General features: G+C 35.9%; 1 protein-coding gene across 2 annotated transcripts; it reads left to right on the top strand.

Annotated features, from left to right (window-relative positions):
- Window positions 1-675: 675 nt before the first annotated feature.
- Window positions 676-16,459, top strand: LOC110463107. Of its 2 annotated transcripts, XM_021517456.1 has the most exons (9): window positions 676-888; window positions 2,284-2,508; window positions 3,397-3,488; window positions 3,684-3,748; window positions 4,856-4,970; window positions 12,098-12,156; window positions 12,618-12,745; window positions 13,277-13,570; window positions 13,621-16,459. In XM_021517456.1, the coding sequence occupies exons 1-8, from the start codon at window positions 727-729 to the stop codon at window positions 13,568-13,570; spliced, it is 1,140 nt and encodes a 379-aa protein (XP_021373131.1). In that variant the 5' UTR covers window positions 676-726; the 3' UTR covers window positions 13,621-16,459. The 2 variants fall into 2 exon arrangements, with proteins under 2 accessions (XP_021373131.1, XP_021373130.1); XM_021517455.1 differs by having other exon boundaries at window positions 13,277-16,459.
- Window positions 16,460-16,957: the final 498 nt, after the last annotated feature.

Raw genomic sequence — 16,957 nt, 5'->3', positions numbered from 1 at the left:
TTGTACCTCTCTCAGATGACCAGTCGGGTCAGTGTGCTGTGCTCTATATACTGTCCCTGGCTGTGCGTATTTCAGTTGTTATGAGGTGAGATTGACTGGCTTACCCGATTTATCTTCCTGGTTAAATACTTATGATACTAGTTTGGAACAAATTTCAGATTACTAACCTCCTGTGATAATGTATATTCTATAATGGACATCAATACAAAACTAATATTAGGATTAAACTTGCTATTTCAAAGATTTCAACTTCGCGACAAGAAAACACACACACTATTTGGAAAATATAGGAGAAATGGAAAAAAAATTACTGGACCATATTGATTTTTTTTGTCTCCGTTGGTAATACCAGATACGTTATAAAGCGAGTATATACGTCCCTGGTAACACATACAAATGAATAAAACTCAATTTAACGTGTACGTATACGCTTATACGAAATTACCATTCTTTTCAGAGGAATTAAATTAGATGCAGATATTGTATTTGGTTAGAGTAGAGCTTGAATAAGCTTATACCCTGTTTTATCACAGGAAATGTTACCGTGGATGAGAAAAAAATGATGCACTTATAGAGAGATTTCATGTGTTCATATTTTGAGAAGAAAAAATAAAATCCGGAATTAAAATATCAGTCTGGCGATTCTAAATGTAGTATTTATCAATTTACCGGAAGTAAGATGGACGCAATCTGCCGCTTATTTTGACTTTTGCAGAATGAGGAGCGATGTGTATTTCTTTAGTGGCACTGTTTGTGGAATTTTTGCCATATCTGTGCGTGGTGACTGTGCCAATCTACGGCTCATTTTGTGGAGTTGATCTTATTTTACGCGTGTCGTTCCTTCTGTATGCATATGTCCTATGCAGCGAGTTCGTGCCAGGTGTTTTGGTAAGGACCTGTTAGACCTCATGTTGGCCATCATTTGGCAAATAAAACATGTCAGCTCTTCTCAACAAAATAGGTTTATTTAAGCGTTACACAGACAGATAAACCTGCTGCTTTTAAAACTACAAACTACTGCTATGCAGCTACTGCCCAAAACTCGTTTTGTTATTTTACACGCATTTTCGACACTTGGTCCTTTTTATTTTGTGTGTCACTGTTTTAAAATAAGGTTCAACAAGCCCCCCTAAATGATTGCATAGTCACCCAAAATTTTGATATAATGTAACATATGCATCACATTTACATATAAATAATATTCAACAGTATGCAACACAATCTGATAATGCAAACAAATTCTAGACGTTTCAGTACCTACATTGCAATAGGATGTTTCAGTAATTTTGTGAAGACCAAAAATGCTGGAGAATCTTAAAATATGAAATTGGCAACACACAGGACACAAAATGCATTTTTAAAAATTTCAAACTTTGTCAAAGTGCTGAAAATCAATAAAAAATATTAAAAATAACATTTAACATTTAGTACCAAAACAATTCAGTACCAAATCATCAGTACCGTATGCATGTATTATGATTACATGTATTCTATCTCAGATAGCCATCTAGTGTTTATTAAACTACTTGATTTTTCTGAAGCAGACGACAACAGACCCAACTTGTGGGCAGATCTACAAATGTAGGTGGGAGCCTTTTTTCCTGCTAGGGTTTTGTTTTGGCCAAAGTATCAACATTTTGACTCAAAACCTATATTCAAAATATGCAACAACAGTATAAACGCTGTTGGTAAAAAATAAATTAGAAAATGCTCATGTACTGTATCTGCATATACCGGGTAATAGCTATAGTTCATTTTGATTAAGAAACACCAAGGTAATGAAATGTAAAAATGTGAAAAAATTGATTCATTGCTGTTATAGACTGGTTTATTTACTACTTTTATTTAAAAGCACATTAAAATATGCTGACATCCACATGATCATGCTTTTGAAAAAATGGTTCCTGCCTAATGAATTAACATTCTGCTTTCCTCATTTCATAACTAAATAATTGTCAGAAGAAACATTTGATTGGAGTGACAAAGCTAACTGTCAGCAGTCAGGGTTTCATCATATCACAAAGGCACCCCCATTTTTAGGTCCGTTTAACAGACCCATATCAAATTGAAAATGGGCCCATTTTGTACAGATTATTCAAATTCCCATCTCATTGAAACAAAAATTGTCCTCTTGTGTAATTTTTTAATCATAAAAAGTATATTAGACATTTTTTAAAGTGATTGTATGAAACAATTCAATATGCATTTCATTTTAAATTTTGGCTTTTGAAAAGAGAGGGAAATTGTATTTGATATCACTAATTTTAGACTTTGTCTGTTCAGCACCAGGTGGTGCCATACCTCAACATTGGGATCCTGGGCCTGATCTGTTTGTACCTACCAGTCAGCCTTATCCCTTATCCACTGGTATGGATTTACGACAAAGTCCTATGGATGTCCGAGTTTGGACTCCAGGTTGCTGAGATTGTGTTAGCCCTCAATTTTGTTATGCATGTCAGTCAGAGGGTGACGGAAAAAATTGAAGAGGAGCAATCTCCAGTTTTAAAGGTATAAGGTTTCACACATGTAACATAATGTCAATTGTCAGAAACCCACATTCGATTGTACATTGTACTATTGTACTATTGCGCACCTGCAGTAATCCCACTGCATGGTGTAAGAGGTGACTTAACGTGGACGTGGACGTGGGTCCCCAACACAATTGGGGGGGGGGGGGGGGGGGGGGGGGTCGTCGATGAATTATGTTTGGAGGAAACTGAAGAAACCAACATGGATCTGCTGTCCCCATGGCAACACGTGGGATAAAAACCTGCTAGAACAATCGAACATGGGTTTCCCACGATACATAATATCATACGCACGTCTTGTCATGATCAATAGTAATAAATCTTGTATTTTTAATGTCCATTGTAATAGTTCATCCTCGATCCATTATTGTATAAACTGTATTATAGATTAAGATATTTAATTTAGTCAGTTCAATTTTGCAATTTAAAAAAATAAAAAATATTCGTCCTTTTAAAAATAAACATGTTTAATACTGTATATAGGTGGCTGTTAATGTTGCGAGTCATTAATACATTCCTCAAGGGCTGCGTCTATAATTTGGAGATTTAATATTATATTAACATTTTGGAAATTATTGAAATTAATTTTGTATCAATATGATTTAACAAGAACAAGTACTCAAACATTGATTGTGATGTTTCCTAACTTGAAAAAATTAAAAAAAGCAGTATTTTCTCAAGGTTTGAAAAAAATGGGGGGCATTGGTTGTATTATAGTCAAAATATGTAAATTTATGGGAGATGTTCACAATTCCCCTATCTGGAGGAAACACTGAAATGGTATGATACAGTTAATGGTGAAAGGTTTTACATAAGTTCATTATATATAATTATATGGCCACAGGATAAAGAACATGCTTTGTTTCAGTTTGCACTGGTATGTTTCACATCACTGTGCTATGCCATGATGGCATCCTTTGGCTTGGCCATCTATAAGGAGGGCTCCTTGGTACAGTTATGGTAGGTAACAATTCTCAAATGTTGATGTATTACAGTACTTAACTTTTCAATAAATGTCCACGTTCATATTTCAAATAAAGACACAATTAATCAATCTTTATCTTTTGTCATTTACAATTATAACTGCCATTTTTGAATAGATAGTGTTACATAGTGTATTACAAATATTTTAAATAATAAATACATTCCTCACAGGCTGCTGTTCCTAGTATTGGTTTTGTGTCTGGCTGTACACAACATGATGTGGATGTCCCAGGAAGGTAAGAGGTCCAAGACCCCTGTTCCACCTGCCACGTACAACGCCCCTTCTCCATTGCCAAAATGTTACTCCCTTATTAGCAAAGTTCTCACTTTAAATAATCTGATGTGATTTTTACAGGAATGTGAAACCCTCTTCCCTCTCTCTCCACTACCCCTGCCTGTCTCCCATCAATTTTTTTTTTTGTTTCTCGCTCCAATCACATACCTGTCCCCTTTGCTTCGCCTCCAATTAATTTCTTGTCTCCATAATTATCCTTTTCTAACAAGTCCTGTGTGGGACAGGACATATTTCTGAACTTCAACAAGCAAGAGGTTTATGAATGGTGGATGGACCTATCAGTGGTCATTGTCTAGTCCAATTTCAAGGTACACTGTACTGTACGTGTACTTTCAATTTTATCAGAAAATACTGGGAGGGGGAATAAAAACACTGGCAGTGGACATCTTTCCCCACCCACTCTCCCAGGTAGACAAAAAGATGTAGATATCGCATAAAGAGAACCTTTGAGCTATGAGGAAGCTATTTGCTTGCCCTGATTTATGTATTGTCAGCTGAATGATTGAAGTCTAAATATATGAACATGTTATATATTAATAGGCTTTATACAATTCTTAGGTATCCTGTGTGATGCTGCCTTCTCGTGTTTGTAGGTATCCTGTGTGATGCTGCCTTCTCGTGTTTGTAGGTATCCTGTGTGATGCTGCCTTCTCGTGTCTGTAGGTATCCTGTGTGATGCTGTCTTCTTGTGTCTGTAGGTATCCTGTGTGATGCTGCCTTCTCGTGTTTGTAGGTATCCTGTGTGGTGCTGCCTTCTTGTGTTTGTAGGTATCCTGTGTGATGCTGCCTTCTCGTGTTTGTAGGTATCCTGTGTGATGCTGACTTCTCGTGTTTGTAGGTATCCTGTGTGATGCTGTCTTCTTGTGTCTGTAGGGATCCTGTGTGATGCTGCCTTCTCGTGTGTGTAGGTATCCTGTGTGATGCGGCCTTCTCGTGTTTGTAGGTATCCTGTGTGATGCGGCCTTCTCGTGTTTGTAGGTATCCTGTGTGATGCGGCCTTCTCGTGTTTGTAGGTATCCTGTGTGATGCGGCCTTCTCGTGTTTGTAGGTATCCTGTGTGATGCTGCCTTCTCGTGTTTGTGCTGTGTGGCAGTGCTGTATACCATGAAGGATGAAACCAACCTTATCAATCATCCCCTCAACACACCTGAAACCTGGTACAGGTAAGTTACAGGTTTCCTCATTATCTACCTGGTACAGGTAAGTTACAGATATCCTCATTATCTACCTGGTACAGGTAAGTTACAGGTTTCCTCATTATCTACCTGGTACTGGTACGTTACAGGTAACCTCATTATCTACCTGATACAGGTAAGTTACAGATATCCTCATTATCTACCTGGTACAGGTAAGTTACAGGTATCCTCATTATCTACCTGGTACAGGTATGTTACAGGTTTCCTCATTATCTACCTGGTACAGGTAAGTTACAGGTTTCCTCATTATCTACCTGGTACTGATATGTTACAGGTAACCTCATTATCTACCTGGTACAGGTAAAAACAGGTATCCTCATTATCTACCTGATACAGGTATGTTACAGATATCCTCATTATCTACCTGGTACTGGTATGATGCAGGTAACCTCATTATCTACCTGATACAGGTATGATACAGGTAACCTCATTATCTACCTGGTACTGGTAATAACAGGTATCCTCATTATCTACCTGATACATGTATGATACAGGTAACAGTAGACTTGATGATGGTCATTCGCATACACTGTCGATAATATGATAAAATGTTTTCATTCCATATGCTATACAGTGTATGAACCGAAGTTATCTTTTTGAATTGTTAGAGCATCTCCAAAACTAGAAACTTGTGGACTCATTTCAGAAATCTTACAACTGTGTTAGCCATCATCCCGGCGTTCTACCACCAGGTATCGAGGTAGCGCGCGCCATCACGGTAGGCTCGTAACAGCCATATCTCTTAATGGAGCAACATGGCGGCGTTGGGTTAGAAGCGTATGAAGGAGCTCCGGTAATTTATCCTGAGAATGCCTCTCTAGTAACCCCGGAAAGTCCCCAATATTGGACTGTGTGACGGTGAGATCATTTCTAACATAATGATAACATTATTTTGAAAAAATATTTTGAAATATCCCCTTTGCGGACCATAATAGCATTCATTACCTGTATACCTGAGGTACACACATGTACCTGAACGATACCTGTGTTGCACGTGCAGACTACTATACTCACCTATGTGACATGTATGTTAGTACTGGAGTTACACCCTGGAAAGCTGTGGTTTATTTATGAACGTTTATTCGTACATGTACATATACATGTTCATCTTTTTGTATAATACGGATTTTAATGTGCGTTTACTGTGTAAGAACGGTAAACTAACCAGTATGACCTTGAACTGTGTGCACGTGTAGCCCATGGGTAAGAAACGTAATAGATCTCATACGGACACGAGTACTGTAATGGCTATGGCACATAGAGATCTCTATGGTACCCCACATGGTAATGTGGCCGCCACGCAACCATGTTTCCAACCTGCCCCGCAGTACCCGCAGTACCCTATGCAAAGCTCGTGTATACCCCCCAGTTCTCCTGCGAATCCTCAGTTGATGTTCCCTCAGGCAACCTCGCCTACTCCTGACACCATTTCCCCACACTTCAGTGATCAAATTCTTCGAGACATATTTCAACGGTTAACTAAGCTGGATACACTGGATCAAATCATGTCTAGACTCAGTGTCATCGAGGGCAAGTTTAGCAGTATGGAGAGTTCGTTATCAGGCGTTAAACGTGAACTTAAAACACACAGTGAACAGCTCGAGGGTGCGGATTTCGACCATTCCATTCTTGAAGAGAGAGTCAGCAAAGTGGAACTTGAACGGGAGGAGGTACGGGAAGAAAATCGCCTACTGAAAGATCAAATACTCGAGATCCAAACACGATCGATGAAGGACAACCTGTTATTTGGAGGAATCCCAGATGTTGACCGTGATGAAGACACCGAGGCTGTTGTGAAGGAATTCATCAAGACGGAACTCGGTATTGAAGAGGAAATGCAGCTTCATGTTGCCCATAGGCTGAGGAAAAGATCCGATAATAAACCTAGGTCCATAGTAGCTAAATTCTCTAGCAGAAAAGATAGAGACAAAGTGTTGAAGGCTGCCCCAAAACTAGCGGGGAAAAGAGAATTCTCTGTATTTGAGCAATTCCCGCCGGAAATAAATGACAGGCGACGTTTACTCTATCCGGTGTTTAAGGAAGCCAAGAGGCATGGAAGGCACGCTCGCCTGCTAGGTGATAAACTCTACATTGACGGTAACCTTTACATCCCACCTCAGCATCATCATCCTAGTCATCCTCCCATAGGCCGAGATCATCCTCCTGATTCTCGCAGAGGACCTGGATGGCACTCATCGGCCCAAGGACGGCAGACAGCCACGCCCCCTAGTGGTCAGCATCAGTTCCGTAATGCTCGTCACGTGCCAAACCCCCGCAATGACAGTCGCCCCATGTAGGGAGACGCGACAAGAGGTCAACCCCGTGACATTGATAAAGACACTATCAAGTTTACTTTCCTTAATGTTTGCGGTATTAAGTCTAAGATACTTTTGCCTGAGTTTGAAGACTTAATCCTAGCACATGACATACTTATTTTTGCAGAGAGCAAGATTGATAATCTGGATCATTTACAACTACCGCCTGACTATGAATATTTTGCTAAATGTAGAACTAATGCATATAAAAAATCTGGTGGTATAGTAATTATTTTTAAGAAAACTCTCAAGTCGATGTTGACTTTTCCTAAAACTTTATCAGAATATGTATTGTGGGTAAATTTTTCAAAACACGTTGTGAACTCTGATCTAGATTTTCTACTGGGATGTGTTTATATACCTCCCGAAAATACTAAGTATGCATCCCCGGAAGCGTTCAATGAAATTGAAAGGGAGATGATAGAATTATCCCATCATGGTAACAAAGTCGCCATAGTCGGAGATTTTAATGCTAAAACCCAAGTTAGAGATGATTTTGTAGAACCAGATGATAACTTCATTCGTTCATTAAACTTAGATGAAAATGATGAGCTATACTCATATCTCTATGATATTGAAAAGTTGAAATTATATAATGTTCCTCTGCGAAGGGCTAGTCAATGTAAAGCTAAAGTTAATAATTATGGCAATAAATTGCTTGACTTCTGCAAGCAAAATAATATGTATATTGCCAATGGTCGGATTGGAAATGATGCACAAATAGGTAAAACTACATGTAGTGATGTCAGCGTTATAGATTATCTATTGCTGTCGTCAGATATGTTTCGGTATACAACAGATTTTGAAATCAAAGTTTTTGACCCACTCATATCAGATGTCCACTGTAGACTTGTATTTAGCCTTTGTAAATTAACTGATGAATGTATATATAATACCGAATGTCATGAAAATCGATATACAAAGTGGAAATCCTGTAAAGAACAAGATTTTGTAAAACATATACTAGATGATGAAAGAGGTAATCTCCATAGAATTAATGATAAATTAAATGAATTATTAAATAAACAACACGACAATGTAACCAATAACGAAATTAATGACATTGTAAACTCAATTAGTGAATTGTTCAAAGGCTCTGCTAAGCAGGTTTTTGGTAGTAACAATGCTTACAGGAAACGGAGGTTGAGATGTGATAATAAACCTTGGTTTAATAGGGAATGCCACTTAAACAGAGTTGAATTTAATAAAGCCAAGGCCTTATTTCACAAAGTAAATAATCCTATAAATAAAACTAATCTCAATAGAGCTAGTAAAGTTTATAGAAAAACATTGAATAAAAATTACAGAAATTATCAGGAGAAATTGTCAAGCGAGTTAAGAAATACTGCTAGAATGGATTCAAAAAAATTCTGGAATATTTTGAATAAATGTGACGGATCTGTAAAGAAAGGTAATGCTGATATATGTATTACTGAATTATATGAATACTTTAAGGATCTGAACAAGTCTGTTTATGATGATGACGATTTTGAGCTGGAAAATCCTGATAATAGTATTTTTGATGATTATCTGAATGGTGAAATTACCACTGATGAAATTAAATTTTCTTTAATCAATTTGAAGAATAGTAAAGCCTCTGGTATAGATCAAATCCTAAATGAATATCTAAAAAGTACAATGGATGTATTTTTACCAATTTATCAAAAAATATTTAACCTTATTCTGAATACTGCGTCTATACCAGATGTGTGGAAGATCGGTATTATAAAACCAGTATATAAAAACAAAGGCGATCCAAAAGATCCGGATAATTATAGAGCGATCACTTTAGTCTCGTGCCTTGGCAAAGTTTTCACTTCGGTTATTAATAATCGTTTAAATAAAATTTCTGACGAATTTGACCTGATAAGCAGTGCACAAGCTGGGTTTAGAAAGGGTCATTCTACAACCGATAACATGTTTGTATTGTATTCTTTAATCTCAATATATTTTTCATTAGGAAAAAAACTTTATTGTACGTTCATCGATTTTAGTAAGGCGTTCGATTCTGTATGGAGAGTTGGTCTGTGGAAAAAGCTCCAAAAAAGCAACATTACTGGAAAAATTTTCAATATTATTTATAAGCTATATGATAAAACCAAATCATGTGTTAAAAATGGATGTGAACAGTCGGATTTGTTCAATTGTGAGATCGGTTTAAAACAGGGCGAAAATTTATCGCCATTTTTGTTTGCAATTTATTTAAATGATTTAGAAACTTATCTTGTTGAAAAAAATGTAAATTGTCTTCAAACAATAGACAAATTATGTATTGATAACATTGGAGTGTATCTCAAACTATTCATTATCTTATATGCCGATGATACTGTCCTGTTTTCAGAAACACCAGATGGTTTACAGTTAGCTTTAAATGAATTTGAACAATACTGTAATACTTGGAAGTTAACTATCAATTCAGGAAAAACTAAAATTGTCATCTTTTCAAAAAGAAAATGTGCAAGAACTCCCCATTTTACATTATGTAACGTAGAATTAGAAATACTGGAAGGGTATACCTATCTAGGATTATTCTTTAATTTTAGTTGTAGCTTCTTTAAAGCAAGGAAAAAAATTGTTGAACAAGCACAGAAATCAGTGTTTGCTGTCTATAAGAAATTGAGAAACATATCTTTACCAGTTGATCTACAATTGAAGATATTTGATTCATTAATTATGCCAGTTCTTCTGTATTCATCAGAAATATGGGGTTTTGAAAACACAAATATTATAGAAAAAATCCATCTTCAATTTTGTAAATATATACTAAATGTAAGAAAAAGTACACCAAATTTCATTGTTTATGGTGAGCTTGGAAGATACCCACTAGACATCGAAATTAAATGTAGAATAATAGTATTCTGGCATAAGTTGATTACCTCTAGTAAGTTATCAAGTACTATTTATAAGCTTATGTATACATTACATGAAAATGGAACTATGTTATTTAAATGGCTCGCATATGTTAAAGATATTTTTTCTCAAACTGGCCTGAACTATGTGTGGTACTATCAATCTACATGTTCTTTTTCAAAAGACGAAATTAAGAGGCTTGTGAAAAGTAGACTGAAGGATCAATTTATACAGAAATGGTTTGATAATATTCTTAACTCCTCTAGAGGACAAACATATTCAATATTAAAGACAAAGTTTGAACAAGAAAAATATTTAATTAAACTTAATACAAATGATAGGAAAATAATGTGTAAATTCCGTTCTTGCAATATGCATTTACCCATAGAAAAAGGAAGATGGTTAGGTATTCCTCGTCAAGAAAGAACCTGTACATTATGTAATTTGTACATTGGAGATGAATTTCATTACTTATTTATATGTGAAAGTGTTTTAGTTAAATGTCTAAGAGAGAAATATATACCAAAATATTATTTCACTTATCCAAGTCAATTAAAAATGCAAGGATTGTTTAATATATTTAATGTAAAAATTCACACAAAACTTTGTAAATTCATAGAAAAGCTTGAAAAAATATTAACTTAATTTCTGTACTATTTCTGTACTTCTATATGTATCTATGCTGTGTACAATGTTGTAATTGTGTACATCACACGCCATGTATCATACTTACTATATGTATGTGACCTCTTGTTACACACGTAAGTGTGTCGGAGTGAATAAATAAAAACTTAAAACTTGGTAACCTCATTATCTACCTGGTACAGGTATGATTCAGGTAACCTCATTATCTACCTGGTACAGGTAATAACCGGTATCCTCAATATCTACCTGGTACTGGTATGATACAGGTAACCTCAGTATCTACCTGGTACAGGTAATAACAGGTATCCTCATTATCTACCTGATACAGGTATGTTACAGATATCCTCATTATCTACCTGGTACAGGTAGGTTACAGGTTTCCTCATTATCTACCTGATACAGGTATGTTACAGATATCCTCATTATCTACCTGATACAGGTTTGTTACAGGTATCCATATTATCTACCTGGTATAGGTAAGTTACAGGTATTCTCATTATCTACCTGGTACAGGTAATAACAGGTATCCTCGTTATCTACCTTGTACAGGTAAGTTACAGGTTTCCTCATTATCTACCTGGTACTGGTATGATACAGGTAACCTCATTATCTACCTGGTACAGGTAAAAACAGGTATCCTCACTATCTACCTGATACAGGTAATTTACAGATATCCTCATTGTTAAGAGTGAAATAATGACCTGAAAGTCAAGTGGTAAATTAATTGCTGTTTCAGTTATCTTTCAATTATAGGCTGTCTTGTTACCCAGGGCAGGGAGATATACATTATACAGCTGTCAGGGCACCTGGCTTGGTGGCCGTTTTATTACCTTGTCTTGTTAAATTATTTAATAAAATTTTCAAATCTAGTAACTATCCTTCCATATGGTCAATAGGTAATAATAAAAAGGGGGATAAGAATGACACAAATAATTATAGAGGAATTACTGTAATTAGTTCAAAGTCGTTTAGCCAAAATATTTACAGCAACCTTAAAAAGTCGACTTATTGAATTTGATACCGCTTATTCTAAAATAAGTGACGCTCAATTTGGTTTCAGAAAGCATATGTCAACCCAAAGATGCTGTGTTTGTCTTGCAATCGTTAATTAATAGAACTTTAAAGAAGAAAAAGAAGCTATATTGTTGTTTCATAGACTATAAGAAAGCTTTCGATTTTGTTAACAGGCAGAATTTGAGGTTTAGACTAATTAAGAAAGGAGTAGTTATGTTGATGATGTCTAAGAGTGTTTTAGACTAAGATATGTGTTCCTATATTTAACAGGTATGACAAGAGGCAGTCCCTAATCAGCATCGGAAGATACATCATCGGCAGCTCAATAGGTATACCATTACAATATATTAATGGTCCTATGGCCTGTAAAAAAAGTGCTTGAATTATATAATTTTATGGAAACATACCCAGTCGGCTGCCACTTTTGTAAGTTGAATTGCTAATTTGTGTAAAAACTTAGCTCAGCCTTGTGCTATTTACAAACAACCGTGAATTGTGAGGGTTGCCTATAATCAGGACTAGAAATTTATATTAAAATCCACTAGTCAGTCAGACTAGTCATTTCCAATTTCATGTGCAATTTACACTAACCTTATATTATTCAATATGATGATTAATATCAAATAAGAACAAGATAACTAACAGTTTTTAGAACCACTAGTCCAGCTGGAGAGTCCACTTGTCTCAGATTGATGGACTACCCTTATTGTCTAGCCCTGCATCACCAAAATGTTTGAATGTCATGGGAGGTGTTATTGTAATATTAAATTGATATAACTCTGTTGACTAGACAATGCTGGTCTTGCTCTCCAGTTCCTGATGAAGTTCCTGCAGCCGTTTTTCTTGGTCACCCTTGGTATTCGCCTGTACAGTATACTGTACATCACTGAGAAGGTTACCAAAAACTTCTTTGATAAGGTTAGAATTGTTTAAAATGTTCAATTGTTTTTTTTGTTACTTTGACAAGAACTATATTTACTCTATGTAATTGTGCGGTATGTAGAATGATTTATCTTGACAAGTTCAGAATAAGTTCATGCTCTTCAGATGTTAAAATATGCTTTGTGCATTCATTTAGGAAAATATATTTTCTCCCAATGATAAAAATGCATTTTTGAGTTTCAGATAAACTCCTTTAATGTTGCCATGTTACGATACTAGCATTCAGTGTGAGCTTAAATGACATAGTATTGTTGCTGATACTGTACGTGTGCACTGAATTGAAATTATTATTACTTTATGTACATGTATCAAAATTATTATTTTTCACCAAACCTGTTTTTTGTTATTTTCCTTTTTAAAGGTCACAATGATTTATAAGTAAGAAGTTCACAAATCATTTTGCTTTACATACATACTAGGGATTTAATGTGCATGTGTCCTAAAGCTGTATAAAATCTTGTCATCATGTTGTAGAGGTATTGTATGTAAATCATCCTTCTCTCACAGGAGGACTCCGTTGACGACTACTTCGATCAAGAGGCACATCTATCACCGTGGAGATCCCCCCTCACCATGAAGCTTGCTGTGATTTTTATGTTCACTCAGATGACTACAAACCTGTTTTACGCTAGTCAGGGGATTTCTTTTGCCAGATTCTATCCCCTTGAGTTCCTGCAAAACTTTTATCCAAGTGACATTGTTTTGGGCCGTGTGCTGCAGATTCTGGTAGTGAATGTGTTTTACATGTGGCGGCTGTACTGTGCAGAAGAGTGGGAATGGAGTGACTGGTTCTCCTCATAAGTCTTGGCCAGCCTGTTATCCCCCTTCCCTGTGACTTGGTTTATTCATAAGTCTTGGCCAGCCTGTTATCCCCCTCCCTGTGACTTGTTTTCTTTTTAAGTCTTGGCCTACCTGTTCTCTCACCTGTGACTGCTTATCCTGACCATCCAATTGTCTTCCCTATAAGTGCTTCTCTATTCAACCCCCACCACCCAGTTGTCTCCCCTGAGACTAATTCTTGTTTTATGTTACCTCCAATCTGTGATATCTCCCTGTATCTCCCATGTGACTTAGGACTCATTCATTAATCCAATTAAATGGCCTGACTGTCCAAAATATTCCATGATAAATGAATGCTGTTGGACAAACACATTATAGGCAGAACTCAGAATGCCCAGTTTTGGAGTTTTCTGAATCAGGAGACTATGTCCTTTTTTCTCCCATTTGCTACACATTTTGATAACAATTACTTAAAATTAGATGTGAATTGACCTTCTTTTATGCACAAATACTAGTATTAGTCAGTCATTTGGTTTTGTTTTAACACACCACACTGCACCACTCGTAATACAAGTATCAATATTTTTGTAACATCGGCCTTGTTCCAAATGCCTGTAGGAAGTTTTGTTGGTTCACCCTCGGATCATGAAACAATCTTAGACTTGTCCTTTTGCTCAACTAATCATGTATGATGTCACTTTTCATGACATTATTTATGATTGGTTCCATGTAAGTCAAAACTGAAGACAATTTTAGACTTAAGCTCGTTTCCTGATCTTGGTCCCGGAGCAATTTGAACGCTGCCTAGTTTTCCTCATTGATTTCCATCCAGTTATCTCCCCTTTAACTGTTTCCTTACAAATGTTGTAGGGCTCACCCAGTTATCTCCCCTGTAACTATTTTCCCTACAAATGGTGTAGGGCTCACCCAGTTATCTCCCCTGTAACTTTTTCCCTACAAATGTTGTAGGGCTCACCCAGTTATCTCCCCTGTAAACAGAAAACGAAGGGCGTATATAGCAAGCATTGACTTTGTCATGTGTGACCACTGAGTTACAGTTGTTCATTCTTAAATTCCATGGTTTTTATGCATGTTTACGCAACTGGAGATATTTTCTCTGTCAAATATTTGTCCTGTAAACTTGTAAACTTATGCAAGAGGTGTGAGTTATGATAATGTTTTGTTGCTTTGCTCAAATGTTTGCTTTATTTAGAAGTGTGAGTAGCTGTTTAAGGAGTGTGAACCATGCTGTCACAGACTTCTATAATAATAGTTTCATCTTCATTTCATCATTTACTTTTTTTTTATTATAATGAATCATTAGTTACTTTGATTTTAGTTTGGAATTCCAAAATTTTCTTAATACAGATGTAAGATGCATCTAAATTGTTATGTAAGTGTAGAGACAACTTAACAAAGTTAAAACTGCCTTTGAATTTGTTAAAAATTTAATCAATAGGAGTAAAACAAAAATGAAAAACTGCTCGATGTTAAACACACACTTGTTAAACAAAGAAACAGAAAAGTAAACCACATTAATTGATGTATTGGACTAAAAAAAACTCTTTTTATTGGTGTGTTGCAGTATCAGAAAGTTGCATGTAAGATATTTGTTTTCATCAGTGATCCGGCAGTTCAATTGGTTAGTTCCTCCTACTAGACTCTGAAGGTCCAAGTTTGAATCCTCAGCCTTGATACCCTTTTTGGTAGCAATCACCGTTTGATGGATGTACAAATCTTCACTATATACATCATGTACATGTTTACTCAGCCACACGTTTTCAGTGAGTAAAACAGTTTTGATATGCTTATTTCAAAGAGATTCCTGTATTTGACATCAGATAATTTTTTCACAGATATCCCCCATTTATGGACATGATTGTGAGAAAGATGTGGCTGTCAGTTTTTTCTCCAGTGTCTATTACATTTGTAGTTTCGTTGGACCCTGTTCATCCAGTGGTGAATCAAGAGGTTTTTTGGGGGCTTCAGGACCCCAACCTCCACCCCCACCCTGAGAATTTTCTTTAAAAATCATGCATTTTTACCATTTTCCTCAATTCTTTCTTACATTAAACACCCCCTGGAAATTTGGAACCTTCCTCGTGGTTAAAATCCTGAAATACGGGACCTGACAATTTAAATACTAGCAGTCCTAGACTTGGTTGTCTTCCATTACATTCATTGTTTATTCTCATTATAGTAAGGTATATGTAGTAAAGCTGTGCACTTTTTGCATAATCAATTAACAAAACTCATTAACCCAAATACATTCCTTCACAATCTCACGACTCCTGACTTGTCGTTTGAAAATAAACGATATCAACCATCAACAATGTCATCAAGATTGATGGCAGAATTTGAAATTAGTTTCAAAACTTGTGTGCTAATTATCAAACTCATTAGGTAATTTTCAAAGTTTATAACGAAATGCTTGCTAAAATGTATTACTATTATCTTTTTATTGAGTTTTATGAACTCAAGTTCGATAAAAACCGGGATATCTGATAATCACTCGTTTTGGAACTTCTATTTATAAAGATGGTGCTATGAAACAAATGATACTGGCCTCCTACCTAGCAAATGTATGTGTTGGAGTTATTCCCCTTCCCACGCGAATGGTGCTGATGATTAGGAAACGTAGCGCAGAGGTTGGTTGCAAAGTTCGATCTACGGAGATTGCACCGCCGATGATGATCATCTCAGGTATGATGCCAATAAGTGCCTTATTGTATTTACTTGCGTGTCAGATTGCTGAGAGTTTTATTTAGACAGATCAAACTGGACAATAACATTGTGCCGTCTTTGACCTTATAATGACTTGAGTTGGTGTCTTATCAAAACAAACCAGACCGTGTGATGTTGGATAATCAATATTTTGATATGATCAATATACATACATTGTATGCATTTATTTTAACATAAATTGTTTTATGTAAATATTTTGTAATTAAAAAACAATTTTTGGTCAGAATTTTGTGGGTTTTTTTGTGTCTATGTTTTATTTAACTAGTTCGTGTTATTTTTTCGCTATTTATTTTATATTGTTAAAGAATGAAATGTATAAAATGTTTCTTGATTTTGAAAATATCTTAACCATAATTACGAATGGCAGATAAACAGGATTATGTGTGCATTAAAAAGTGTGATCAGTACTAGTTTCGCTACTTTTGGAATGACGAACAAAAAAAGGCGTGCACTGTACGATCATGTGATACTTTATGAGACTTCAGGAAAAAATATATATATATATGGAAAATAAACTTAGCATGCATAAATTCCTTAAAATAACCTCTGTATGCATAAAACCATTACTTAAAAATCAAAATTTACAATTACTTTTTTGGCCCACCGTCATGAAATGGTTGGCTATTGAAATGGCCCTTCGTCCGTCAGTCCTAAAACAATTTG

The sequence above is a fragment of the Mizuhopecten yessoensis genome, unplaced genomic scaffold (assembly GCF_002113885.1).
Source record: "Mizuhopecten yessoensis strain PY_sf001 unplaced genomic scaffold, ASM211388v2 scaffold10867, whole genome shotgun sequence".
NCBI lineage: Eukaryota > Metazoa > Mollusca > Bivalvia > Pectinida > Pectinidae > Mizuhopecten > Mizuhopecten yessoensis.
This window is presented reverse-complemented; position numbering and strand designations above follow the sequence as displayed.